Source organism: Monodon monoceros, unplaced genomic scaffold, assembly GCF_005190385.1.
Source record: "Monodon monoceros isolate NGI ecotype Baffin Bay Population unplaced genomic scaffold, NGI_Narwhal_1 Super_Scaffold_2, whole genome shotgun sequence".
Classification (NCBI taxonomy): Eukaryota; Metazoa; Chordata; class Mammalia; order Artiodactyla; family Monodontidae; genus Monodon; species Monodon monoceros.
Window position 1 is genome coordinate 9,674,019 of NW_021703776.1, and position 27,475 is coordinate 9,701,493.

The 27,475-nt window shown below is 42.6% G+C and overlaps 2 protein-coding genes across 12 annotated transcripts in view; one reads left to right on the forward strand and one right to left on the reverse strand.

Moving 5' to 3' along the window:
- The window catches only part of LOC114901866 (cytochrome c oxidase assembly factor 1 homolog), a 93,130-nt gene extending 80,212 nt beyond the window's left edge, over window positions 1–12,918 (forward strand). For 2 of the 6 annotated variants that reach the window (XM_029234035.1, XM_029234036.1), the window contains exons 3-7: window positions 1,198–1,250; window positions 3,268–3,367; window positions 5,256–5,404; window positions 10,678–10,754; window positions 11,595–12,528. In XM_029234035.1, the coding sequence (XP_029089868.1) occupies window positions 3,283–3,367; window positions 5,256–5,404; window positions 10,678–10,754; window positions 11,595–11,694 (411 nt within the window). In that variant the 5' untranslated portion in view covers window positions 1,198–1,250; window positions 3,268–3,282 and the 3' untranslated portion in view covers window positions 11,695–12,528. Of the gene's footprint in view, window positions 1–185; window positions 3,368–5,255; window positions 5,405–10,677; window positions 10,755–11,594; window positions 12,574–12,774 lie in introns of those variants that run through there. The other 4 variants (XR_003795308.1, XR_003795309.1, XM_029234037.1 and 1 more) reach the window with 4 other exon arrangements.
- The window catches only part of STK17A (serine/threonine kinase 17a), a 47,931-nt gene continuing 33,239 nt past the window's right edge, over window positions 12,784–27,475 (reverse strand). The window contains exons 5-10 of one of the 6 annotated variants that reach the window (XR_003795307.1): window positions 24,885–24,933; window positions 24,618–24,797; window positions 23,659–24,174; window positions 22,086–22,193; window positions 21,203–21,336; window positions 12,784–14,118 (exon numbers count right to left, since the gene is read on the reverse strand). Coding sequence is in view for 1 of the 6 variants with exons in the window: in XM_029234033.1 (XP_029089866.1) it covers window positions 23,850–24,174; window positions 24,618–24,797; window positions 24,885–24,933 (554 nt within the window). In the remaining 5 variants the exon portion in view is untranslated. Of the gene's footprint in view, window positions 14,143–15,420; window positions 15,438–18,064; window positions 21,337–22,085; window positions 22,194–23,498; window positions 24,175–24,617; window positions 24,798–24,884; window positions 24,934–27,475 lie in introns of those variants that run through there. The other 5 variants (XR_003795305.1, XR_003795306.1, XR_003795304.1 and 2 more) reach the window with 5 other exon arrangements.

Genomic DNA, 27,475 nt, shown 5'->3' on the forward strand with positions numbered 1-27,475 from the left:
TGTGTGTGTGTGTGTGTGTGTGTGTGTGTGTGTGTGTGTGTGTGTGTAGGGGTGGGTGTGCCTGACTGTGCGGTTGTGCTCCGTGGCCTCGTCTGTGTTGAAATTTGTGTGAATTGTCTGTATCCCCAGCACCATCTGTCTGACCCAGGGCAGGTCCTCAACAACCATTTGCTGATACGCCAAAGGAAGGAAGAGCAAAGGTGTGAATACCTGCCACGCTTTTGTCTGGAAAAATAGCAGGGAAGGCACACCTGACAACGCCTTTTGCACTGAACGTTATAAATATATTGTAATGCCGAGACATTTTTTTTTTTCTTCACATCTCAGTGTCTCTGAAATCACAGATATCTTAGTCAGTGTGTAATGGTGGGTGAGGGCACAGCCCTGGAGCTGGACTGCCTGGGTCTGAATCCCAGGTCTGCCACTTACACACTTATTTGTGTGAATCTGGGTATGTTACTTAACCTTTCTGTGTCTCAGTTTACTGGTCTGTAAAATGGGGATGATAACAGTAGTTCGTACTTCATGGGGGTTGTTGTGAGAATTCAGTGAACCCTTATATGTGCAGCACTTAGAATACCACCAGGCACATAGTAGCAGGAGATATGAGTGTTAGCTATTATCAGTATCATAAATGGCTACATATGCACTTAATATACTGTTGTTTCTTTTTAACCCTGAGATGCTGTTTTAGTCCACTGGAGTACAGCTTACATGGATAGCATCTCGTGTCGGTGTCTGTGGACTGGTCCCATTATATGTGCTGCGGTCCCACACCATCTCCCGCCCACACCAGTTTTCTGGTTGCTGCACCAAAACATGCACGGTACACAGAGAGGAAACCAGCAGGCGTTGTTTTTTCTTCTTCATATGGCAGAGGAGTCAGAGGGAACAGCCAGGGCCCTGTATAGATAAGGCTCCTTTCAGAACTTCAGCGTAACTTCTTGCATGCTCTGAAGCTTAGACCGGTAAGAAATCTTGGCTGTGTAAAACTAGAAACCAGAAAGAATTGGGTTTGAAAAAGTGATTTTATTTATTTATTTTTTGGCTGCACTGCGCGGCTTGTGGGATCTTAGTTCCCCAACCAGGGATTGAACCCAGGCCCCTCAGCAGTGAGAGCGCGGAGTCCTAACCACTGGGCCGCCAGGCAAGTCCCTGAAAAAGTGATTTTAATGTAAAGTTTTTGTCTGATTGCAGGGCAACTTTACTTTGATGATTTTCAAGGAAGCTGGGCTACGAAGTGGCAGAAGGTAATGGCTGTTCTGGGGCCAAGTTCCCCATTGGAAGCCTCCGGGGTGTGCTCAGGTTAGACAGTAGATGAACGTCGCTCCCCAGATAGTTGTGGGTTCACCTGGTCTTCAGTGCTGACCTGTGGCTGCAAGGCCACGTGAGGGGATGGGGTGGCTTGTCGCTGAACCGTGTAGGATGACTTTTCCCTTGTCTCTCATGCTCGCTTTGGCAGCTGCAGCCGTGCGGAACTCCTGCTCGCTGCCCCACCCTGTTGAGCTCTCCTTCAGGTTAAGCAAGATCTGACTAATGCATTCTTTGGAGATGCTCTGCTCGTTTTTCTTATGAGACTGAATGGCTCTTCCCAGGTCACATCACTGCAATTGACTTGACCCTCAACTTTGAGAAATACTCTTACCTACTCTGCAGCACAGCCGAAACTTCCACAGCAGCTGGAGAACATTGATTTGGGGGTTCGGCACCTTTTTCTTAGTTGAACAAAACAGTATATAAGTAAATAATACAGGGATGATCCGAAACTTCACCCTCTTTCATTCGATTTATCTAAACTCTGGATTTGATGATATTTCTGTGTAGAACTGGTCAACTTTAGCCCTGTCAGAGGGTGTGTTTAATGATCAGTTCCCAGAAAGAGTATCCACATGAGGAACTTTCTCCAACAGGCCTTCTTCCCTTCAGGATTCACTCACCTTCAGGTGTCAGAAATGATAGGCAGTTGTTCTTACTCTCGTGTTCTAGAAAGTGGAGAAGCAGGTAATGAGAATGTGTTTACCTGGACTCCGATCAGCCAGTGGAGGCATTAGCATTACCCCTAGTTCTGCACTGCGCACCCCTTTAGGTCACATCAAAGGCTTTGTTTTCTAAAGAAGCACATACAGTCTAAGGTTAAATATGCAAACGGGGACATACATACTTATGGTTTATCTTTTCCTTTATGTAAACCTGGAGTTTCCATCTCTGCCCCAAATCTTTTTTTTTTTATTTTTTTGAGAAATGTCAGCACAGAGGGCAGAGGAATTACCTTATAGGGCGAGGATGCCCCATGCAGCCTGTGTGGTCAGAGCCAACTGGAAGCCCACAGAGAACCTGACTCACAGGCGTATTCTGTTAGGTCTTTTCTTTTTTTAATTGGCTGTCAACATTTAGAATTCAGGCAATTTTACATAAAAGACCTCTTGAAAAATCGGAAGATCCCTCCAGGCTTGGCCCGCGTAGTGAAGTTAGCTGGAGCCGGGTTGAAGCTGCCTGTCGGCACTCCTCAGGGGCTGCTCGTTTATGTGATTTGTCTTGGCCGTGCGCGCCTTTGAACTGTGACTCATCTAAGCTGGTGCCCTCCTCTGCTTTATGGCCAGGTAGCAAACACTTTCCAGAAAGGCCTGGGTGTGAGCGGTGGCTAAAAGGCCACCAGGAAGGAGAATAATTGGTGCCATCGAGACCCACGTGCTGCTTCTAGTCCCACTTGGCCTTCAGGGGATGGGAGTTCAGGCCGGCTGGGCTGGGTGCCCTGAATTTGCTGAGCTGTCTCCTTCCTGTCCATCTCTTCATTAAGCCTGAAAGTCAGGACCACCGTGTCCTCATCCAGGGGGTGGGATGTTTTTCAAAACATGAAAGAAAGCAGCCAGAGACCACCCTGGCCCATTCGGAGGCTTACAAGCCCAGCTATTGCAACAAAAGGATAAGCTTCCTGTTTACCAGACGGCGTGAGACAAAGTGGTTGTACTTCCTGGCTGTGCGGGACTTGGCACACAGGCTGTGTTCTGTCCCTCAGGACAGCAGGGCTGAATGCCGGCTCTGTGCTCAGCCCTTGCCCCCATGGCCTGGGTCCTGGATGCGGGCCACCCTTGGGAGGGCACTTTGGCTTGGGCTCCAGAACCGGCCCTGGCGTTCTGAAAGGGAAGGCGGCCTCGCCTCCTTGCTGGCTTCCTCCTTAGCTTTCCTTTCCCTGTGGGGTCCAATCCAGGCAGCGGCGCTTGGCATGAACCTGAATCTAACCATAAATTCACATCTTTTGTTTTTCAGTCTCTAGGAAGCAGGATGTCAGTGCCTCTGGGGAAACAGGTCTTTTTTACCGGCATGGCGGCTAGCGGGGGCTGCGCCCTTTTGTACTACCTGATACAGAGTAAGTATCCGATGAAGCGCCCGAGGCAGGGCCGCCTCCTAGTTGTCTCTCCCCGTTCCTCCATCAAAGGAAATACTTCAGATGCTTTCAGCAGGTTAGAGAAAGAAGGAAAGGACTATTTTTAGAAGCCAGTAAGCCATTCCATTGGCTATAGCTTCCTTCTTATCCTGTAATCCCAGTTTTCCTAGGAGCCACAAGAACAAATCAAAGGAATAGGACCCACTTGCATACGAAGCCTCAGAAAAGCAAGATGGGCTTTCACTCCAGTGCACAAGCAGTAGATCCATCAAGATTTCTGAGATCAGAGAAAGAACAGAGGGAAGGGGGACACCAGATGGTTCACAGGTGTGGAAAACTGGCTCTTTCTCAAGCCTTGCCTTGCCATTCTCTGCTGTTGATTTACTGGAGGACGGGACCTTGCGCAGCGGACTCTGGCAAGAGCCGAAAATAAAAGCAGTGTCCAGGCTGGCAAAATCCTGGCAGATGCAGCTTCCAGCCCTCTGCACCCAAATTTGAATTTGTAAAGACAGGCCGCGGTTATTGTGAGCAGCCGAGACATTTAAGGGCATTTCCACGCCACTGGTTGCGAAGCAGCAGCAGTAGTTTTCTCCAGACTGACTTTCTTTGAAGATCTTCTATGCCCGCCCAGCTTGGCTTCTCACCCTGACTCCGCAGCCCGTTACTTCCTGCCAGGATGTGAGGGTCACCCGCGGCCCCGGCCCCGGCCCCTCCGCCCGCTCTTCCCCACCTTCCTTCAGGGCGGGCCCAGAGGCCTGCGAGTCTGGTGGCGGCCGGAGAGGAGCATTCCCAGGGATAATTCAGACCGGAACAACTCAGCCACCCCTCCCCTCTGCCAGAGGGACGGAGGCAGGACCTGATGGGAACGAGTACACTTTCGGGTCAGGGGCCTGGCAGCCAACTCCGGCTCTAGACTAGCTGTGTGGCCTTATGGGGGGGGGGTCTGGCTTCTTCCTGGGCCTCAGTTATCCATGTGACGAGGGGTAATATTAGTGCCTGTATGCGAGGATGTTGTAAACATTAATCTCACAACTTGTGGGATGCTGAGAAATCGCTCAGTGAAGATGAACTGTCTGGACGCAGCCTCTGCTTCTCCTCAGGGCTGGCACCTCGTTCATGCCTGCAGCATCCCCTCTCCTGGGAAGCAGCACTGGAGGGGCATTCTCCTTGGCCTCTGCAGGCTCAAGCCGCCTTTCCAGTCCATTACTGTGGTTGGGCCTACAGAGGGAAGTCTGTCTTGTTGCCAAACACAAAAACTTACTTGGGAAGCTCACTGTCCTTTGCTCTCTCCTCGGGGCGGCTTGTCCCACCTTGCATTTTCAGGGAGGTGCTTCCTGGAGTTCCTAGTAGCCTTTGGGCCAAGGATACCTGAGGCTGAGAGCAGTTTGTAAGCTTTATCTACATGAAATGTTGGCATACATCTATAAACTTGACAAGTTAGCGTTTAGTCGTAGGTTCTGGCCCCAGCTCTGCCTCGGATTAGCTGTACCACTTTGAGCAAGTCATGGAACCAGAGGACTTAGAACTGAGAGGAAAGTTAGAGACGATCTGATCAGACCCCTTAGACGAAGAGAGGCAACGAATGAGGTGAGGAAATAAGAGGTGAAGAAATTGAGGCACAGAAAGGTCCAGTACCTTGCTCAAGGTCATCTGCCACGTCGCCGCAGATGCCGACTTCCTATGTTTTGGTTTTGGAGTCTCTAAAATGGACAGTTCAGGGTAGATGGTCCCTAATGATAATTCCACCCATAAATTTCATGTTTCTGTTTCCATGTTGTACATGAATTACATCATCTCACTTTCTAGGGAGAGTATACCTGACCAAGTTCAATTAAAAAAAAAAAAAGTAACCTTTTTCTTTCCCACTTAGAAACTTTTTCCAGGGCTTCCTATTACCAGTTGGCGTTGGAGCATCTGCACAGCCACCCTGAGGCACTGGAAGCTCTGGGCACTCCTCTCAACGTTCACTATCTCCGACTCACCGACAAGTACAACTTCGTGGACATTGCTGATGCAAAGGTAACGTGCTCCCCCCTGCGAACTGCAGGCCGGGTGCCTACTGAGCTGAGGAGGGGCTGCCGTCCTCTGGAAGGAGTCTTGGAGGAAGCTGGAGAAAGATGTGGGATGGGGAAATCTGCTACGTACAACTGCCGCTAGGTGGTACCTAGCACCGTTTAAAAAAGCCTTATGGATTAATTTATTTTCATATAGATTTTTTCCTTTCTGGGGAATTGATGTGGCACGGAAAGCCCTGTTTGTGCTCAGGTCGCCATCTTGAACGGGAGGTTGTAGAGAAATGATCATTGGTGGTTTGCCAGTATTTCAGCTTTGAACTTGAAATACACCTAAACTTTAGTTTTAAAGCTTATTTACATTGCTTCCATGGAATGCCAGTCCATTTTTTCAGCTGTATCTTATCTTCTTTTATAGTTCAACTGATAAAACTCAACTGAATATAAGAAGGGTTTTTTTCTTCTGTTTAATATGTTTTGAGTTGGAGGAATGATTCTCAGTTGTGTGGGGAATACAGAGATACAGAAGGCTTTCAGGAAGTTTATAGTTTAAAATTCCAGCATAAGACAGGGTGAAGCAAATGCCTTAGTAGAGGCCTAGGAGGGAGAGGTTAGTGGCCTGGGAGGTTGTTGTGATGACAGGGAAGGCCACGCTGAGCAGCTTGTACACGAAGGCACATTGCTGTGCTCCCTGCCAGTGTGTCCTCAGCAGAGGTGCAGCTGCCCAGGGAGGGTGTGGGCAGGGAGAATGGGCTGAGGCAACCAGAGGGCTGTGACATCGTCTTGTGAGGTGTGTGCACTTAATTGTGACAAGCAGAAGCCCTGAAATATTTGGAGGACAAGAGTGAACTGATCTGACCTAGTTTATTTTTTGTTGTTGTTTTTATTATTTTTTTTTTTTGCGGTACGCGGGCCTCTCACTGTTGTGGCCTCTCCTGTTGTGGAGCACAGGCTCTGGACACACAGGCTCAGCAGCCATGGCTCACGGGCCCAGCCGCTCCGCGGCATGTGGGATCTTCCCAGACCGGGGCACGAACCCGTGTCCCCTGCATCGGCAGGCGGACTCTCAACCACTGCGCCACCAGGGAAGCCCAGTTTTTATTATTTTTAATGGAAATAGTTTTATTAGAGATATTTCCCCCTAACTACAAAAGCAATTCGTGCCCAAGTATTCTGATAAGGATAATTGATGATTTTTTTAAAAAATTTAATTGATGTATAGTGATTCAGTTGTTTGTTCTTGCAGATATTACATTATAGGTTATTACAAGATATTGAATATAGTTCCTTGTGCTATACAGTAAATCCTTGTTGCTTATCTATTTTATATATAGTAGTATGTATCTGTTAATCCCATACTCCTAATTTACCCCTTCCCCTTTGGTAACCATAAATTTGTTTTCTATGTCTGTGAGTAAATAAATTCATTTTTATTATTTTTTAGATTCCTCATATAAGTGATATTGTATAGGGTTTGTCTTTCTCTGTATGACTTATTTCACTAAGCATAATATTCTCTAGGTCCATCCATGTTGCTGCAAATGGAAATATTTCATTCTTTTTCATAGCTGAGTAATAGTCCATTGTGTGTTGTGTGTGTGTGTGTATACATACATACATCTTCTTAAGCCAGTTGTCTACTGATGGGCCCTTGAGTTCTTTCCATGTCTTGGCTATTATAAATAGTGCTGCTATGAACATTGGGCTGCATGTATCTGTTTGAATTACAGTTTTTGTTTTTTCCATATATATACCCAGGAGTGGTATTGCTGGATCATATGGTAGTTCTATTTTTAGTTTTTTAAGGAACCTCCACACTGTTCTCCATAGTGGCTGCACCAATTTACATTCCCACCAACAGTGTAGAAGAGTTCATTTTTCTCCATACCCTTCCTAGCATTTATTTGTAGATTTTTTGATGATAGCATTCTGACTGTTGTGATACCTCATTGTGGTTTTGATTTGTATTTCTCTAATAATTAGCAGTATTGAGCATCTTTTCATATGCTTGTTGGCCATCTGCAGGTCTTCTTTGGAAAAATGTCTATATAGGTCTTCTCACTTTTTGATTGGGTTGTTCAGTTTTTTGCTATTGAGTTGTATGAGCTGTTTGTATATTTTGGGTATTAACCCCTCGTCGGTTGCATCGTTTGCAAATATTTTCTCCCATTCCGTAGGTTATCCTTTTGTTTTGTTGATGGTTTCCTTTGCTGTGTACAGGCTTTTAAGTTTGATTAGGTCCCATTTGTTTATTTTTGCTTTTATTTCTTTTGCCTTGGGAGACTGATCTAAGAAAATATTGCTACAATTTATGTCAAGGAATGTTTTGCCTATGTTCTCTTCTAGGTACTTTATGGTATCATGTCTTATATTTAGGTCTTTAAATCATTTTGATTTTATTTTTGTATATAGTGTGAGGGAATGTTCTAATATCATTTATTTACATGTAGCTGTCCAGCTTTCCCAGCACCACTTGTTGAAGAGACTGTCTTTTCTCTGTAGTATATTCTTGCCTCCTTTGTTGTAGATTAATTGACCATAGGTGTGTGAGTTTATTTCTGGGCTCTCTATTCTGTTCCATTGATTTATCTTTTTCTTTTGGTGCCAATACCATGGTGTTTTGAGGCTTTGTAGTATGGCCTGAAGTCTGGAAGTGTTACGCCTCCAGCTTTGTTCATTTTTCTCAGGGTTGCTTTGGCAATTCTGGGTCTTTTGTGGTTCCATATAAATTTTAAGATTATTCTAGTTCTGTGAAAAATGTCATGGGTAATTTGATAGGGGTTGCACGAAACCTGTAGATTGCTTTCGGTAGTGTGGTCATTTTAACAATATTCTTCCAATCCAGGAGTGCGGGATATTTTTCCATTTCTTTGAATCCTCTTCAGTTTCCTTTATCAGTGTTCTATAGTTGTCAGCATATAGGTGTTTCGCCCTTGGTTAAGTTTATCCCTAGAGTATTTTATGTTTTTTGAAGCGCTTTTAAATGGGACTGCTTTACTTTCTCTTTCTGATATTTCATTAATAGTGTAAAGAAATGCAACAGATGTCTACAAATTAACCTTGTATCCTGCTACCTTGCTGAATTCATTTATTACTCCTAATAGTTTTTGTGTGGTGGTTTTAGGTTCTCTACGTGGAGTATCAGGTCATCTGCAAATAGTGACAGTTTTACCTCTTTCCGTCCAGTCTGCGTTTCGTGTGTGTGTCTGACTGCTGTGGCGAAGACTTGCGGTAACGCTATGTCGAGTAGAAGTGGTGAGTGAGCAGCCTTGTCTTGTTCCCGAATTTAGCAGGAAGGCTTTCAGCTTTTTACTGTTGAGTATTATGTTGGCTGTGGGTCATAAGTGGTCTTTATTATGTTGAGATGTGTTCCCTCTAATACCTACTTTGGTGAAAGGTTTTATCATGAATGGTTGTTGAATTTTTATCATTTGGTGAAAGGTTTTATCATGAATGGTTGTTGAATTTTTATCAACTGCTTTTTCTGCATCTATTGTGGTGATCGTGTGTTTTTTGTTAATGTGGTGTATCACATTTGATTGATTTGTGTATGTTCAACCATCCTTGTGACCCTGGAATGAATCCAACTTGATCATGGTGTATGATCCTTTTTATGTATCGTTGGATTTGGTTTGCTAATATTTTGTTGAGGTTTTTTTTTTCATCTGTATTCATCAGAGATATTGGCTTGTAATTATCTTTTTTTGGTAGTGTCTTTATTTGGTTTTGGGTGCTGGTGACCTCATAGAATGAATTTGGAGGTGTTCCCTCCTCTTCAGTTTTTTTTAGAATACTTTGTATGTTTGGTAGAATTCCTTTTTAGAATACTTTGTATGTTTGGTAGAATTCCCCAGTGAAGCCATCTGGTCCTGGACTTTGTTTGCAGGGGATTTTTGCAGTGATCAGTCTGTTCAAATTATCTGTTTCTTCTTGATTCGGTCTTGGCAGGCTGTATGCTTCTAGAAACTCGTCCATTTCTTCTGTGTTGTCCAATTTGTTGGCATATAACTGTTCATAGTATTCTCTTAGGATTCTGTATCTCTGTGATAACTGTTGTTATTCCTCCTCTTTCATTTCTTATTTTATCTGGGTCCTCTCTATTTCTTGGTGAGCCTGGCTAGAGGTTTGTTGATTTTGTTTATCTTTTCAAAAAACCAGCTCTTGGTTATACTGATCTTTTCTGTTGTTTTTTTGATCTATTTATTTCCTCTCTGATCTTTATTATTTCCTTCCTTCTGCTGACTTTGTTCTTTTTCTGACTTCTTTAGATGGTAGGTTAGATTGAGATTTTTATTTCTTGAGGAGGGTGTGTTTTGCTATCAGCTCTCCTCTTAGAACTGCTTTATGGTCCAGGTCAGAGTATGGACCAATTTGCTAGAAATAGTTCCCCCTTTTATTAAACAGTGGACTTTTTTTGTTTTTTGGTTTTTTCTTTCTATTTTATTATGAAAGTTTCAAACATACAGAAAATATCAAAGAATTTATGCTGTGGAACCCATATATCTGCCACCTGGATTCTGTAACTAATATTTTGCTCAGTGTGCTTTTATCCCATACCTGTTTGTCTAGCTCTACCTTATTTGTTCTTGAAACCTATCTATCTTATTATTTTCAAATATCCATACATTTCACCTTTAAATACATAAGCCATATATATCATTAACTAGAGCTTAATATATATTTTTTGAGGTAAAATTTACATTCTGTGAAAGGTGCACATCTAACTGTCCTGATGAATTTTAACAAATGCATCCACCTGTGCAACTCAAGCCCCTACCTACATGTAGACTGTTGCCTCACCTGAGAGCTGCCTCATGCTCTTCCCAGTTGGTCCTCTCACATCCCCACAGCTCCAGCAGAGGCACTTTCTGACATTTTTTTCCCAACCTAGTTTGGTCTAAGATATGGAATCATGCGTCATATACTCTTGGGTAAGGCTCTTTCACTCTACATGTTTTTGACCTTTATCCATGTTGTTGCATATATCGGTAGTTCTTTTTTAACCGTGGATTTAAAAAATAATCATTGCAAGTACTCAGAACATTGAGTTTGGCACATAAGGTCTCCTTGCCAGATAGGAGCACTGCCATTGACCTCACCAGGCCATCCAGAGAGGTGCAGGGCATTTGAAGGGAGCCAGATGGAAAATAAGGTGAATTCTTCAGCTAGGCTCAAGTTCGGAAACAACCAGGTTCTGTGGATAATCACTGGATTTCATAGGTTATCTCTTGAGAGGACAGCACTATATATACACTTACCTCTCTCATTTTATACCCCCAGTTGAAGATTCCTGTCTCTGGACCCAAGTCAGAGGGCTATCTCTATGTCACCTCATCCAGAGATGCCCCCTTTAAGAGGTATGATGGGAAAGTGGGTGGGAATCAGGCAGCAGGAGGAGAACCTTCTGATGGAAACGATTTCCGTTTTCAATTTTAGTTATATGATTGTGGCAGTAAGAATTAGTTTTTCAAAGCTTGAGAAGTTTCACAGCTTGGACAGCATGCTGCTACTTGGGCTCTTAAGCTCAGTCCAGACATTTTATCCAGTGCACGCTACTGAATCTGAAGAACTTTACAGTTGTAGTAGTCTAGGTCTGCCATAACTTGATGCTATGTCGCAGCTTCCAACACTGCTGCCTCCGTCATTACAAGTGAATAAAGGCATGGGGTCCTGTTCCAGAATTATTCGTCACATTCTTTAAATAAGCTCTCTACCCCATTAATTGGCTTTTCTTGTCTGGTTGCCAGTAGCTACACTCACTCACTTCCCCCCCGGGAAGCCTGTCTCAGAGATGTTTGCTGTTTAGCCAGGATGTGTTTTAATTCTCAAGGACAAAAGGAGCAGGCAGCCCCTGCCTGGCTCCCCTGGACTCACTGCCCCCTGAACCCGGGATTAGTGGAGGAGCTGGCCAGCTTCCAGCCCGGAGCTGGAGGTCGGGGGGATTAGGAAACGGGGAGGAGCGAGCTGCTCCTCTTCCCTGGTGCCAGCCATTCATTGGTAAAACGTGCCTTGACGGTGATGCTGGTTAAATAATGTGAGCCTGGAACAGAAGGTTAAAACGTTAACATACTGCTAACATAAAATAGCGTTTAAAAAACTTAAGACATTCCTAACAACTGCTTTTTTCCTTTTAAACCATGTCTGTCTTTTGCCTCAGTGTTTCGTTGATTAGAGGCTATACTTTTGGTTTCTCTCAGGTGGAACCTTCAGGAGGTCTTCTTAGAGCTCAAGGATGGCCAGCAGATTCCCCTGTTCAAGCCCAGTGGGGAGAACAGCAATGAGCTGAAAAAGGAGTGAAGGTGATCAGCCCGTCCTAGCCCGGCCTCCCTCCTCACCATGTGCGCCCCGTGGCTGCAGGCCAGCCCCCAGCTCGGGCTGGCTGCACGTGTGGGCATACAGTGATCTCAGGATCATTCTCATTTGACCACAGTGACCCCTGCTGAAGTTTTTAATTTCATCAGAAAGCTACTATAATTTATAAGAATTTGAAAGTTCTCTATATAGAAGCAAAGCACAGAATTAAAGGGATCAGTATTAATAATGTTGATTTCTCATCTCTTTTTCTCTTCTCTCCCCTACCCCAGTTTTCAGCCCTATCAATGAGGAGGTTTTAGGTTTTATTAGTCTTGCAAGGGGACAAAAGACCTTCCTTCCCGCTGAGCGCCAGAGCCTACAAAATCCAGAAACCTGCCAGCTTTGCTTTGCAAAGGCCAGTCTAACCCCCTCAGTATTACTAGGCTTAATGCAGGTGTAGTAAAGGACGTTCATGAGCTCCTTTACTGTATTCTTAATATTCATTGGAGGGGAGCCTCTCAGAAAAGATTAAGCTTAAATATGCCAGTACAGGCCTTTCATTGTTAGAAGTTATTTCCGTTCTGTAATTTCTTTCTTTAAAAAATATGCTCTTTGAATAGATCATGAAGTGAAAAAGTTCTTTCCCCGAGAGCTTTTGTTGATAAATATTACGATCTGTACAGTCTTTCTTGTGCTGCTTTATTCTTTAATCATCATGTACCGTTCTGTTGTGTACATGTCACTTTATATAGTGCCTCACACCTGACTGTTCTATAACAGCTTTTACTTACTTTCAGTGTTGTTTGCTGGATTTTTTCCTGCTGTGGCCAAGCCACAGAAAACCAGGGCCTGAGTGGACCATCTGTTCTGAAGTAAAAGCAAGTAAGTTTTTGTGTACAATTTGTATGAAGAGGCTTTCCTAACCCAACTGACAGGAAATAGTATGTAGTGAAAAGATCCTTGATTTCTGTTTCAAAGTCACCATCTTGGGTATTATTTCCAGTTAAGCATATTTCCGTGGACTTCTTAATGCCTTTATGGTTGATTGATTGTGAACGGGCCGGAACCCGGTCCTTGCAATAGACATTGTCCTTTCTTTCCTTGAAGTAATGCTGTATACCTGTAGCCCGCTACTTCCCGTGTGTCCAGTGATCAGATCACTGTGATTCAGCCGTGGACTCCCAGTAATGACCTGGAAGACATCTTGGAGGATGCACAATCATCAGGGGCAAAGGAGACTTTTCACTGAGCAGAAGTGCTCCCAGCACTCCCCAGGAGTGAGCCCAGTGGTGACTGGAGAAAGACTGTAAGGATTATAGATTTAGGAAGACTGCAGAAGAGCGATCACAGCCAACAAATGGCAGTAGGACTCGCACGCGCCTTTACTAAGATGCTGTGTGGTGTCTGCTCACAAGCGGCTTACGTAATACTGGACTAGAAGAGTTCCAAGCAGCGGCGCTAAAACGAGGTAGGAGAGAGACCGAGTAGGAGGAATCCAGGAGGCCAGCCAGGTCACTCCTCCCTCTTGGTGGACTGGTGACCTCATGGGCTTATTTCAGACGTGATGGAGACTGCCTTGCAAATAGAAAAAACATGAAAACAGGCCTCAGCAGGGGAGGTGTGAGCTATGCTCCAGAAAGAAGATCTGCCATTTGGCCAGTGTATAGGTTAGCTGAAGATACAGTAAAAGCAAGCCCTGGACAGGTGAGGTGACCAGAGCATGAATGCCAGCATTCTGCATTGAGCTTGTAGCCCTCAGGTTCTGGAGTAAGTATATGATTCTACTGTTAATGACGGTTTAAGAGACTGTGCTGAATTATACTGACAAGACCTGTACGACTTTCAAATAAATCACAGATTTTATTGTCATTTATCCCATTTTTCAAGATTTGGCTTCCCCCTGCTTCTCTTTCTTCCAACCGTTCCCCATTCACCAATCCAGGCATTTAGTAATACCTGATGAGACAGGTTCTACTACTCCCAGTTTTGGTGAAGTTGCATTCAGCAAAGATGAAGCTAAACTGAATGAATGACACCCACCTGAAGCAGCCAGCACTGCGCCGATGGTGGCCTCTGGCACAGCAGGAAGGCCAGGGCGATGCTCCGTCGACAGCAGCTCCACAGGGCTTTCTGAAGGCTGCTTGACTCTGCTGTTTTCAGTTTGTCCGTATGAATAAATACTTACCAATCGCTGGTCTTACAGGCGAGGCAGCGTTTATACTGCTTGTTGGGAGGCTTGGGCAAAAGATGCTGTATCCACAGGAGGCCCCATGAAGGGGTTGGGGGGCGTTCAAGGAGGAGGTGAGAGGGTGATGATGGGAAAAGCCTCCAGCCTCCACCCACGGGAAGAGCCTCTCCTCCCCGGTAACCTGTCCACCATCCAGGCTTGTCTTTCTGCCGACTCCAGCAGTTGCTCAGTTCAAAGCGCTGTCAGGAACGTGTACAGAAAAGCTGACGTTTTACGATCCAGGGGTCAAAAGTGGGAGTTGAAAATATTAGAAACATGCCTCTGTATCATAGATCACATTTCATTTAATAATGAAAGGCATTTAATATACCATTAGAAGAAGTAATGGAGAGCAGACAATACTTACTTAAAATAGCAAAAAGCAAGCCAAAACAAAAACTACTTAGGAAAAAGTGAGCAAGAAATCTGCAAAACTTACATGAGAGGTCTATATGAGAGGTCTAAAACACACTACTGCAAGGTACAAATGTAGAACTGGACAAAGGGAAAGACACACCATGTTCTTGGATGGCAAGATTCTTCATCATAAAGATGTCAGTTCTCCCTGAGTTAAATTTAATGTGATTTTTAAAAGTTAGACAAGCTAATTAATTGTAAATTCCTTTGGAAGAAGAAATAAGCAAAGATAGCTAGGAAATCACTGCAAAGGAAGAGTAAGGAAGGGGGGGGCTAGTCTTACAGACATTAAAACATATTTGTAAATAAAATAATGAAGTGCTGGCACATGAAGAGACAATGCAATGAAAATATAGACATGCATATGGAAATCTGGTTATGGTAAAGCAGCATCTAAATCAGGGAGGGAGAGGAAGACATTTGAAAAGTGATGTTGGAACAACCTGATAGCCATATGCAAAAAGATGAAATGGGATCAACTGCTCACCATACATTCCAATTGGATCAAAAGATCTAAATGTAAAAATGAAACCATCTAAGCACTAGCAGAAAAATATGGGTGAATTCTTTTATAACCCAGAAGTGGAGAAACTCACCTAACCATGATTCGTTATAGAATAAGGAAAACTGTATAAAAACAAATGTCTAAAAATACCAAAAGCAAAGCAAAAAGCAAATGGTAAATGGGAAAATATTTAGAATTTAAATCACAAAAGTTAATATCCTTAATTTCTAAAGCGTGAAAGTTGAGAAAACAGTAACCCAGTAGAAAAATGGGCAAAAGATACTATGTATTCACAGAAAAGAAATGCAAGTGACTCAAACACACTAAAAAAAAAGGGTCAACCTCACTCTTAAAAAGAATATAAATTCAAACTACAGGAAGATACCATTTTTCTTCTAGCAAATTGGCAATAGTCCCTAAATTTGAGAACCTATTTTCTCAAAAGGCTGTGGGGAAATAGGCATTTTTAAATTGCTGGTGTAAAGACAAAATGAAACAACACCTGTGGGAGGGAATTTGACAATATCTAGAAAAACGTCGCGTACACTTACCATTCTATTCAGCAATCCCACATCTAAGATTTTATCCCAAAGTAGGCTGGCAAAAAATACAAAATGCCATTTATGTAAGGTTATTTAATGCAACACTATTTGTAACAGCAAAAAACTGTAAACAACCCAGGTACAACCCAAGTCTCCATCGATAGAGAATGGGTTAAATAAACTGACTTCTATACAGTTGAGGAGTCTGTACTTGTGAAAAGGAATTTTATATATGCATGTGTATATGTATGCATATGTTAGCTTCTACTTTCAAAAAGGAACAACGGAAGAATAACTAAAATCAATACAAGTAGTTACCTTTGGGGAAGTAAACAAATGGCCAGGGGACATAAGTAGGAAACAGGGATGGAAGCTGTACTTTCCTGAATGTACCTTGTTTTACACTTTTAAATTTGAAATCATGCTGTTTTGTTTTTACATAATTTAAAAATAAAATCAAAGAAAAAAATCTTTAAAATACTTCTTAAAATATTGAAACAAATGAACCACACAGAGAAGAAATATTTCAAGTGACTTTCAAACAGTTCTGACTCAACATCCTTGGTGGGATATATCCTCATGGCAAAAAGGAACCTCAAGAAATTTTAAACTACATTCAGTGGTCTAGTGTTAGTGCCCACGCGCGCACACACACTCACTCACTGGAGACTTGCTCCTTCCCATACTTGTCACTCCTTCTCCAACAGAGAGAAACCTGGCTCTCATAATCCGAGGTGTATTTACTAATTTGCTTAAATCTAAAATACACAGAAGGGAGTTCTCCTACTGTCAACTTTAAAAAGCAAAAGCCCCCAGGAGGGACAAGATGGAGTAGACACACGTTTCCCTATTCTTCCCACTAAGCACAGCTAAAACCCTAGACATTTATCAAATAAACATACTGAAAAATGAAAAGAAGGCAGATTGGCTGAGGACCTTGGGACCCAAGTGATAAAAGCAGTGAGTTCCCTGGGCTTTCTTTTGCCTCATATGTCCCAGACTAGGTGCTGGTGAAACCAGCAGCCTAGAAACACCAATGGCTACAACAACAAAAGCCAAGAAAAGCCTGCTTTCTCAAGCTAAATAACTTTCACACAGTAATCGCCCTATTCTAGCCAGACACCATGGAAAAAAACATGGCCCCAACCCTACCCTAGCCTGTCAACAAAGGCCAGGTGGAGAGCCAAGACTTGCTCCGCTTACTCAGCTAGAACGAGGCCTTCCCCGCCTGCCCCTTTGGCCCCCGTCCTCTGCAGGGTGTGGTGGCAGAGAAGGCCCAGGGGAGCTACGCCCGCCTTTCCTGCCCGCTGATACTCCCACCCCCCGCGGCATCAGTGGAGCCCCTATTCTTCAGTGGGAAGCCGTAAGGAGGTACCCCTCCCCCTGCCTGGGTGTCAGAAGAGGCCAAGTGGTGAGCCTAGACCTTCACCCCCAACTGGCAGCAGTGAGGAGGCAGTGTACATATCCCCGCTTCACCCACCGGTATGGCGGTGTCAGAAAAAGCCTGCTTTTAAAACAAGATTTAGACAAGATCCAGAATCCCGCGACATAAAACCAGACGTCCGATACACAATAGAAAACCACGCTTTTATACCAAGAACCAGGAAAATCTGAACTTGAAAAGAAGAAATCAGGAACTTGAAGATAAAATAGAAATTACCCAATCTGAGCAGAGAAAACAGACCGACAATAATACCTGTGGTTCTATAACAAAAAAATCTAGCATTCATGTCATTGGAGTCCCAGGAGAAGAGAAAGGTGGGGCTGAAAAAAGCATTTGAAAGAATTAACGTCTGAAAAGTTTCCAAATTCGGCAAAAGACATAAACCTATATATTTAAGAAGCCGAGTGGAACCCAACCAACGTAAACCTGAAGAAATCTATGATAACACAAACTTCTGAAAACTAAAGGCAAAGAAAAAAGCTTGAGAGCAGCAAGGCAGAAATACCACCTTACCTATAGGGGAAAGACAATTCAGATGATAGCTGTCTCCTCATAAACCGTGGAGGCCAGAAAAATGGCACAAAAGTTTTCAAGTTCTAAAAGAACTGTCAACTCTGAATTCTGCATCTGATAAAATTATTCTTCAGGAATGAAGGAAAAATAAAGACTTTCCAGATGATGGAAAACAAAAAGAATTTGCTTGAATAGACCTCCCTTAAAAGAATGACAAAAGGAAGTTCTTGAAACAGAAAATGTTGAGGAAAAAAAAGTCTCGGAACATCAGGAAAGAAGAACAATGGAAAGAGCAGAAACATGAGTGAATATGATCGACTTTACTTCTCCTCTTGAGTTATCTCAGGAATTGTTCGGTGGTAGAAACAAAACGTATAACGTTGTCTGATGTACTATTTACCTGAACTGGTAAAAATGTTGACACAACCCATCTTTGTTGCTATGAAATAGTTCTGTATCTAAATTGTGGTTACAGGAAACTACATGTGATAGAATGGCATAGAACTTAAACACACGCACTGCTTGGATGTCAATCTCCTGGTTTTAGCACTTTACTACAACTACACAAGATGCGTCTGTACTACTATCTTTCCAACTCCTTCTAAGTCTAAAAACTTTGTATTTTGAAATAATTAAGGTATAGGACAAGGACACTGAATATGCTCCTTTGAAAGGGGCAAGATGAGGTGATAATCCTTCCCTCCTGAATAATCTCCAGCTCTCTGAGGATTAAACATCTCTCTTCCTAAATATCTTTTTTTTTTTTTTCTTCTAGGTACATTTCTCTCACAAGTTATTAGAAAACTGGTCACTTTACAATAATGGAGATAACCGAGAGATACTAATTTTCATGAAAACCGATCAGTGTATTGAAACTAAGAGAACCTTTTTATGTAAAAATGTTGTTGTACTATTGCTGATGACATATTTAGTAAAAATAGTTTAGTTTTAGTAGATAAAACTCACTTGTTTTAATAAAAACTATAAGAATGAATGCAAAGTCCTAAGATTATTCTGCCATGTAAAATGAACTGCTCCCCAAAGGGCTGTGTCAGTATTGGTTTGAAATAGGAAATACCTCCTATTTAGAATATGTTTAGATTACAAGAGCCTGGCAGGGGGGTTGGCAAACTTATTCTGTAAAGGGCCAGAGAGTAACTATTTTAGGCTGATTAGGCCGTAAGATCTCTGTGGCAACTACTCAACCCTGCGGGTTTTCCCATGAAAGCAGCTGTAGACAAATGTAAATGAACAGGCTGTGTTCCAAGAAAGCTTCGTTTACCAAACACGCCACAAGGGCATAATGTGCTGACCTCTGTACCAGCCTAATCTCAGGTTACGTATCCTCCAGTCACTAACAAAAATTCATCCACAATCAGGCTACACAAAAATAATTTAAAAAAATGATTGTTTATGGACATTAACATGTAGCCGAAGGTAGACTCCACTGAGGTTAAAGCCCTGGAAAGCTCAACGATTCTATCCTCTGTTTTGCCGGCAGCTGCTAAGATCCTGGGCAAACCACATATTCCCTCTGAGATTCTATTACCTCCTTTCTACTTTGAGAGAATTAGAGGAGGGTATGTTATTCCTTCCCAATTTTGTTACCATGAATTTCAATTCAGCAGACTTACTTCCACTCTTACCAACAAAACTTTAGGCCGAGACTTTAAATGAAGAGCTTCAAAAGAAAAGTACACTCATTTTTATTTGAATAATTTATAACATAGGTCTGATTAAGCACAATGAGCTAAAACTGATCACTGGAGGATTAGGAGTATCAAAAACCAAAACTGAGAAACAGAGTATCCAAAACAATAGCATCAAATAACAAAATACCCAGGGATAAAGTTTGCAAAGGATGTACAAGGACTCTACACTGAAAAATATAACACAATGCAGAGAAAAATGGAAGTAAACGAACGGGAATACGCACTATATTCACAGACTGGAAGAATTGTTAAAAAGTCAAATTGATTGATAGATGAATCTCAAACAAAATCCCACGAGGCTTTTTTAGGGGGTGATTTTGGTAGAAGTTGACAAACCAACGCTAAAATTTCTTCAGAAATGCCAAGGACCTAGAATAAACAACAATCTCAAAAATGAAGGAATTGGAAGTCCTACTGTACCTGACATCAGGACTTACAAAGTTCTGACAAAAAGATAAGCAAATAAATTAATGAAACAGAAGAGTGTGCAGAAGTAGATCCACAGACATACGGTCAGATGATTTTACACAAGGACAGCAAAACAATTCAATGGGGAAAGGAAAGTCGGTCTGACAAATGGTGCTGGAACAACTACATATTCATACGGAAAACAAGGACACTTGACCCCTACCTAACACCAAAGGGGACAAAAGTGTAAAGTGGATCGCAGGCCTGAACATAAAAGTTAAAGCCATAAAGCTTAAAAAAAATCTTCATGACTTTGGGGTAGGTAAGGACTTCTTAAAGAGGGTACAGAAAGTATTAACCGTATAAAACAAAAATTGATGAATTGGACTTCATCGAAATTACAGCTACCTTCTCATCAAAAGACACTGTTGAGAAAACAGACAACCCACAGTCGGAAAAAAATATTTGTAACATGTAAATCCTATAAAGGACTTGTATCCAGAATATATAAAAGATTATCACAACTCACTATCCAATTAATAAAAAGGGAGAAAAAGGACGACACAAAAATGGTTCAACAAACACATGAAATAGTGTTTGTTCCTCATTAGTCATCAGGGAATAGCAAATTAAACCACCTTGTGATACCACCACATACCCATGAGAGTGGCTAAAATAAAAAAGATGGCCAACACTAAATGTGAAGCAATGAGAACTTGCATGTATTGCTGGCAGGAATGGTAAACAGTACAATCGCTTTAGAAATGGTTGGGCATTTTCTTAAAAAGTTACATATCCATCTATCCCGTGGCCTAGAAATTCTACTCCTATTTAATCTAAGAGAAATGAAAACGTGTCCACAGAAAACCCCTGGACAAGAATATCTGAACTTCCCTGGTGGCACAGCGGTTAAGAATCCACCTGCCAATGCAGGGGACACAGGTTCAAGCCCTGGTCCGGGAAGATCCCACATGCCGCCGAGCAGCTATGCCTGTGCGCCACAACTACTGAGCCCGTGAGCCACAACTACTGAGCCTCCGCACCACAACTACTGAAGCCTGCGTGCTCTAGGGCCCACATGCCGCAACTACTGAGCCCGTGCTCTGCAACAAAAGAAGCCACTGCAATGAGAAGCCTGCGCACCACAACTAGAGAAAAGCCCGCATGCAGCAGCAGCAATGAACGCCCAGTGCAGCCAAAAAAAAAAAAAAAGAAAACACCAAACAAAAACAACAGAAAAAAGAATATCTATAGCAGCTTTATTCATAAGACACAAAACCTGCAACAGCCCTGGGGTCCATGAACAGAGATATGGTTTTACATAAGCTGGTGTGTTCAAACAGCACCACATGGCAACAACAAGGAACACACTGCTGATACAAGCACCAATATGTATGAGTCTCAAAATCATGCTGAGTGAAAGCCACAGCAGGGTGGACGTGCCATGTAATTCCCTCTATCTGAATACGTGCATTTGTCAAGCTCGAGAGAGGCTGGTACGGATTTAGAGCTGTACGCTTCGTTACTTGTAAATTATATCCCCTCTGACAATAAAAGCATAGTTGGCAATTAAGGCTCTTGAGGTTAATGTTTTTAATCCAGCTCTTTTAATTCTGTAACAAATTGAAGGGCCTAAGTGCTAAATGATCTTGAACAATACTATCGTATTTTTAGTTTTATCAGTCTAATTCAAATTTCTCCAAGTGTGAGCTTAAAATGTATTTAGGATTTGTTTCTTGGTACCTTGAGATGATCCATGTCGGTGGCAGGGAGCGATGTTGCTCAGGCCTCCGTGGACGGAGCCGCACAGCATTCACCTCGTGTCCAACAGTCTCTAAGCGACCTCTTTGCTCCTACACTTTCTTCCAAACTGAGGTCTGTTGGAAAAGTTTAAGATACACCACAATTAGCATCTGATGTGCCTCTGTAACTGAGAGAAAGCCATATTCTCCTACTTTTCATGTGAAAACAACAAAATGAAACATTAAAACACAATTTCCCGGTTGACTAAAACCACTTACATTTTGCATATTTCATAACTTCTCATCAAGCTAAAATATTATAATGTTGAATTTTATAATTAAAACTGGAGTTCTAAATTGCATGGATATGAATAGTTCAGTCCATTGTAAACAAGTGAAAAGAAAAATTAACAGAGCTAGTTGGTTAGTAATTAACAGAAAGGTTTGGTCCAATACTCTGAAGACTCTTTATGCTCTATTTATATGACAGACACCAAAAAATGTCAATATATCCCTTTACCAGTGCAAGTGCTTCCAAAAAAGCAGTGTACAATTCTAAATTCAAGGCAGCAAGAGCAGCTAAGGACAGCTGCACACTGCAAATGGCAAAGTGGCCAGCTAAAAGAAAACACGTCTAGTTTTCTTTTCTTTTACGGATACAGCAATTACATTAAATGGATTATGAATACAGTATAAAAATGGCTTTGGAAAAAGTCTAACTGTTGTCCACATGATCATGATTTTAAAACTGAATAAATCCATCAAGTATAAAAATGTGTCATTCAAATAGTGGATTTTTTTTTTTCTCACCTCCCTCCTATTTTTGTTGGAGGTATTTATAAAAATTTGCCTAAAATTGTATTTTACCTCTTTTCAAGACTTACCTGAGGCTTTAGCATTGTGGCCGTGGGTTTTCATTGAAAATTGCCACTGTAGCAGAATTTCCTCTTCCTCTTTATAGAGCTTGTTTAGAAATGCTCGTTTCCAAGAAACTGTATAAATCAATAGGCCAATTTAGTGAGAAAACAGTGCAAACCGAGGGTTCGAACTGCCTAATCAATTTCACCTGATGGTGTCGGAACAACACAGGGCCTGCGACACTTGCAAGGCAGGGCTGGGAGCTCGTGCAGACCATGCATGGGAAAGTCCAGCCCAGTACCCTACACACACTTGAAAACAGATGGTTAGGGGTTCCCATGGTCCTGAGGCTGACATCTGAGCAACCAGGCTGGGAAGAAAGCACCACGTGACACCCTAGCAGACTGCGAAGGAATGGGTCCGAGTAGCTCACGGTACAGAGCACACGCTGTGTGCACACAAGTCACAGACAAGTTGTGTTCACCCGATACAAGCACCTAATACAAGGTAAATAAGGACTCGCAGACTGTTCTGTGTAAGAAGATTTAGTTGCTTTAAGTTATACAGCATACGCTTTTACATTTCCACTTTTTTAAATAGGAATTTGTTCACTGTGGGCCCAGATACAGCTGAAGTGTTCACTCCTAAGTAAATTAAATGCTACGGAGTATATTCTTACAAATCTTACAAGTCTTAGGGGACCTCCCTAATGACAAAGTTTCCAATGTCAAGTCGTTTACGAACAAAGTAAAGGTTTATAAATATTCTGGCATCTTACCACTTTTCCTAGTATTGCTTGGGGGCTAATGGGAAATTCAACAGAAGCAGAGGCTCGATGGCCAGCATGAATGTGCTTTATATTTCTTCCCCGATTCCTGGGGATTTTATTAACAAAAACAACTTAATAGCGTCCTCTCACTGACCGAAGCACCACTGTGTTGATCAGATCACACTGCCTCTCGCAAGAGACCAAAGTCAGGCGACAAGCGTGTGAGGAGGCGGCAGGGGTGCAGCCTGTGAAAGAGGGTAGACAAGGAAGGTGTGATGAGGGACACGCGGAGCGAGCACTGGGTTAACATTACAGGGTGACTTAACCTTTGACCTTGAAAACCAGAACAATTTCAGAGGTGAAAAATCACCACCACTCTTACTAGTGATGTTGAAGAAAAAACTAAAATTAGCCAGGGTTTTCCACTGATAGGGCTGCAAACCATTAGGAAGAAAACAGACAACAGAAGCCAAGTCAACATAGAGCAGTAATAAAATATAAAAATAAGACATTATTAACTAGCGCATGTTATTCTAGGTCTCAGAAATTTGCAAAATACTTAAATTAAAATCTTAGTCCCCTCAAAAAATCCAAAGTGGAAAAGAATCAATTTTAGTAACGATATCGACATACATATATGCAGATATAGACATGAATAATGCAAAACAGATTTACAAAGATGTTAATTTTGGCACTTTTACTTGGAGTTTTAAGGAAAGTGACTACAGATATCTTTGCATACATATTCTCATTCTGGAGAAACAGGATGCAGAAATAAAAGGTTCAAGCATCTCCCTTCTTAAAAAGAACTCTGAAAAAGGTAACTTTACCCGTTAAACCTCCTGGTTGGCAACTTTATAAATCTGGCTTGAGTTCTCTAACTCCACAAGTTTGACAAAGTTATTTTAGTTTCTACCAGTGACACCTGGTCATCCACTTTCAGCACATGTACCATTTGGCCAGAAGTCCATAAATAATGTTTCCAATATAGAAATCTTAAAGTTCTAAAGGGAAATACTGCTCAGTAGATAAAATCTCCCTGAATGTCTTGCAGCAGAGGTTCCTCAAATTTAAAGCGTTTAGAAATGGCCTTTTGCTCCATCTTCTCTTTTTCAGACTGTCTGCACTGTCCTAAAGTATACGAAGTAACTACAATCAACTCCTCTGTGACGACGGATTCCTCGGTTTCCGGCTTCTGAGTATCTGAATGACTTTCAGGCACAGGATCGCCTTCCTGGAGGGCCTGTGCCTCTTCTAATGCCCCTTTCACCTTGAGAGAAGGTTCCTGAACACTGCTCTGCATTAGCCATGGGTGTTTCAGACACTCCTCAGCAGTGGCGCGATCTCTGGATAAAGAGACACAGTTTACAATTAGGACGAAGTAGTTTAAAGCCTCAACTATAACTTAGAGCATAAGGTATTATATTTTGGGACATACGAACCACAAAGATCTTACTGTGGTTCCTGAATAAAACAAAAGTTTTAGCATTTGCATGCAAACGCCGTTCCCCACAATATAAATAGTATTTTAAGTTCTCTCTGAAAAGCCCCTTTGAAAGACCAAGAACAGATGGCAAATATCTGTTATACTGAGGTGCAGTTCACATTTTCTAAAAAACATTTTCATTTTTGCCACTTTTTCTTTCAACAGATGTAAGAAGCCAAAGGTTTCATCTAATTTTATGTCTACACTTTCATGTCTTCACTTCGGGGTTTCAGTTGTTCATCTGCTTTTGTTCAGAGCAGACTGCTCATAAATTGATAGAGATCAATATTAACGAATACTTACTCAGGTTTCTTAACTAAAAGTGTCTTGATGAAGTCAACAGCTGACTCAGACACAACATCAAATTCTTCCTCAGAATAACTCAAATTCATCTGTGAGATATTGAGGAACGTTTCTTGTTTATTATCGCCTAAGAAAGGCGATACTCCCGTCAGCATGACATATGCCAACACTCCAATGCTCCTAAATCAGAATGAAAATGTAAGAAAAATTAGTATCATATTCATTTCTTAAAACTAATTTGATCAATTCATCATAAATTATTCTCACCACATATCCGTTGCCATGCTGATAGGATCATAACTAAGAATTTCAGGAGCTAGTATCAGAAACAAAAGAAAACATTTATTTTTGTGAAAAAAAACTGCCAAATTTGCTTTTAGAAAAATTTAAATATCAAACTAAGACAGTGTCAAGGTTTGGGCTAAGATGAAATAAGTTCACGTTATAAGTCAATATGCATTACTGTAAAGTCTAACGAGATGTTTATAATTAACTTGCTTACTTTTTGCACCTCTATCCTCCAATGCTGGGTCCTAGTATTTTTTTTTTAATATCTGAATACATAACTACTGCCATATAAACTGGCAGCTTTTACACTTTCCTCTTCCCACACCCTCTTATCTAATCAAGCATCAGTTTCCCGCTTTTAAATCGTGACCTCCCCCGCCCCCAGTCTACAGCACGTGCCCCCTGACCCCCACTTGGTCCCGCCCTCTGATCTACTCTCCATGCTGTGGCTGCAGTGAGCTTTTAAAATGCCCACCCGTTAACACAAAGTCAGTCAACAAGGTTAGAAACAACCTGGGCATCCTTGGAGGACGTGCATCACACACACAGACAACAAAGACAACCTACAGGGTTGAGAAAAAGTTTGCTTTGATAATATCTAACTAGACTGCTGCCAGCCAGAGAAGTAACAGAAAGACAGTCCCAAGTGTGCAAGGACACAGGGGAAATTGAGGAGAATCCTCCCTGAAGACTACTCACTGGTACGATCCAGTCAACCAATAGACGATTGTTTTCAAAAGTACAGAAATAGGAAGACTAGGCTATGAAAAGACAGGCAATAAGTACTGAAACCATTTAAAAATAGATCAAAGCCTTAAAAAACGGGGGTAATTACAATAAAAAAGGGAATGAAAATGTTCTAGGGAAAACCAAAACACTGAAAGTTGCACATGCATTAGGAGTGGGAGATAAGCCTGCCCCAGAACAGGAGAGCGGGAGGTGTAGGGGATACTGGTTTCCCCACTTCTATCTGAAGCTGTCGAGCTGAGAAGCAGAGGCTACGACTGTTATTTAAAAGTTATAAAAGAGGGAGTGCCCCGGCGGTCCAGTGGTTAGGACTCCAGGCTTGCACCGCAGGGGGCAGGGGTTCCATCCCTGGTCGGGGATCTAAGATCCCACAAGTGATGCGGCATGGCCAAAAAAAGAAAACAGAAAAAAAGTTTTAAAAGACACTACCAGGAAACTTAAAATCAAATGCAGAGTATCCAAATTACTGGTGGGGAAAAAGTACAACAGAGCCGAGAGAGCAGTAGATGGTGGGAGGAGTGGGGAAGGAAATAACATTAGCTTCCTTTTCTGAGTGTTTATTACGTGCTGAGCGCTGACGTGAGAGTGTGACAGAGCAGATCCAGTGAGGTAGGACTTCCACAGCCTCGTTTCGTGGACAGAGGACCGTGAGGTATAGAGAGATCTGGGGACCGAGGTCCCGCAGCTGGCCAGTGCGGAGGGGCACACACCCAGGCAGCCCTTTCTGCGTATGAAAGGCTGGGGCGGGACTGGGGGGCACGGGGGCACCCTTTAAAAGGCAGGCCAGGCGAAGAGAGAGGAGCGCCGCCTGTTTTTCTGTATTATATCCTTCTGAGTTATGTGTAGTTTTGGCTTGTACTGCTTTTATCATAAAGAATACAGCTTTGTTTTTTGGAGGGAAAAAAGCTCTTGGTAGAAAATTTAGAATTTACCAAAGAGCAGAAAGCATCGGAGGGAAACAAACCAAACCAAACCACCCCCCAGAAACTCATTCAGGGCAGTAATTCCTATCGGCATCTCGGCGCACAGCCCTTCCGCCCCGCAGCCTCCCGTACTTCTTCCAGTTTACAAGGCCTCCCGTTCTTCATGGGCGGTTCCCCTGAAGCAGCAGCATGTTAACCCACATTCCTAACACTAACTCCGCGGTCGTGAGACGTACCAGTTGGCGTACTGGAAATTGTGTTCTAGTCCACAAAAGACACACACTATTTGAAGGGTGTTTTTCTGCCTGCGATGTCTTTTATTACCTAATTAATAAAGGCTCTGCTGTTTCAAACTGCAGGACTTTAGAAAGTATTTTAAAACTTCAAAGTATTTTTTGTACTGTCATTCCCCTACAGCTTTGTTTCCCTCAACCCGACCTGTCCCCCGGGACTTTCTGTGTCCCCCTGGAATCCTTTTTTCCTTCCTACATAAATTCCCACCGTCCTGGGCTCCTTCAAGGACTACTCTTCTCCTTTCACCTTCTTCTTGCCACGCCCCCAGGCCTTCCAGAAGGAGACGGCCTGTCCGCCCACTTCACACCTCTGCCCTCAGGCAGATCTCCTTCTTCCCCCCAGGCCCGGGCCACAGCCTTCTCTACTCCTGGTCACAATGATGCTCTCACCCACGGACACAAAAGCCATCCTCCTCCCCGGGCTGCCATCACCCTGGGCAGCTTCCACACTGATGTGCAGGACCCTACCGGCCTGGCACCCGTGCTTCTCGACCTCCTGGTCTAAAGAAGCTGACCTTGCAGAGCTACATCCAAGGCCTTGTAATCACAAAGAGCCCTTTCTACTCGGACATTTTAAATGATAAAACTGTAATCCCCGGTCACACCT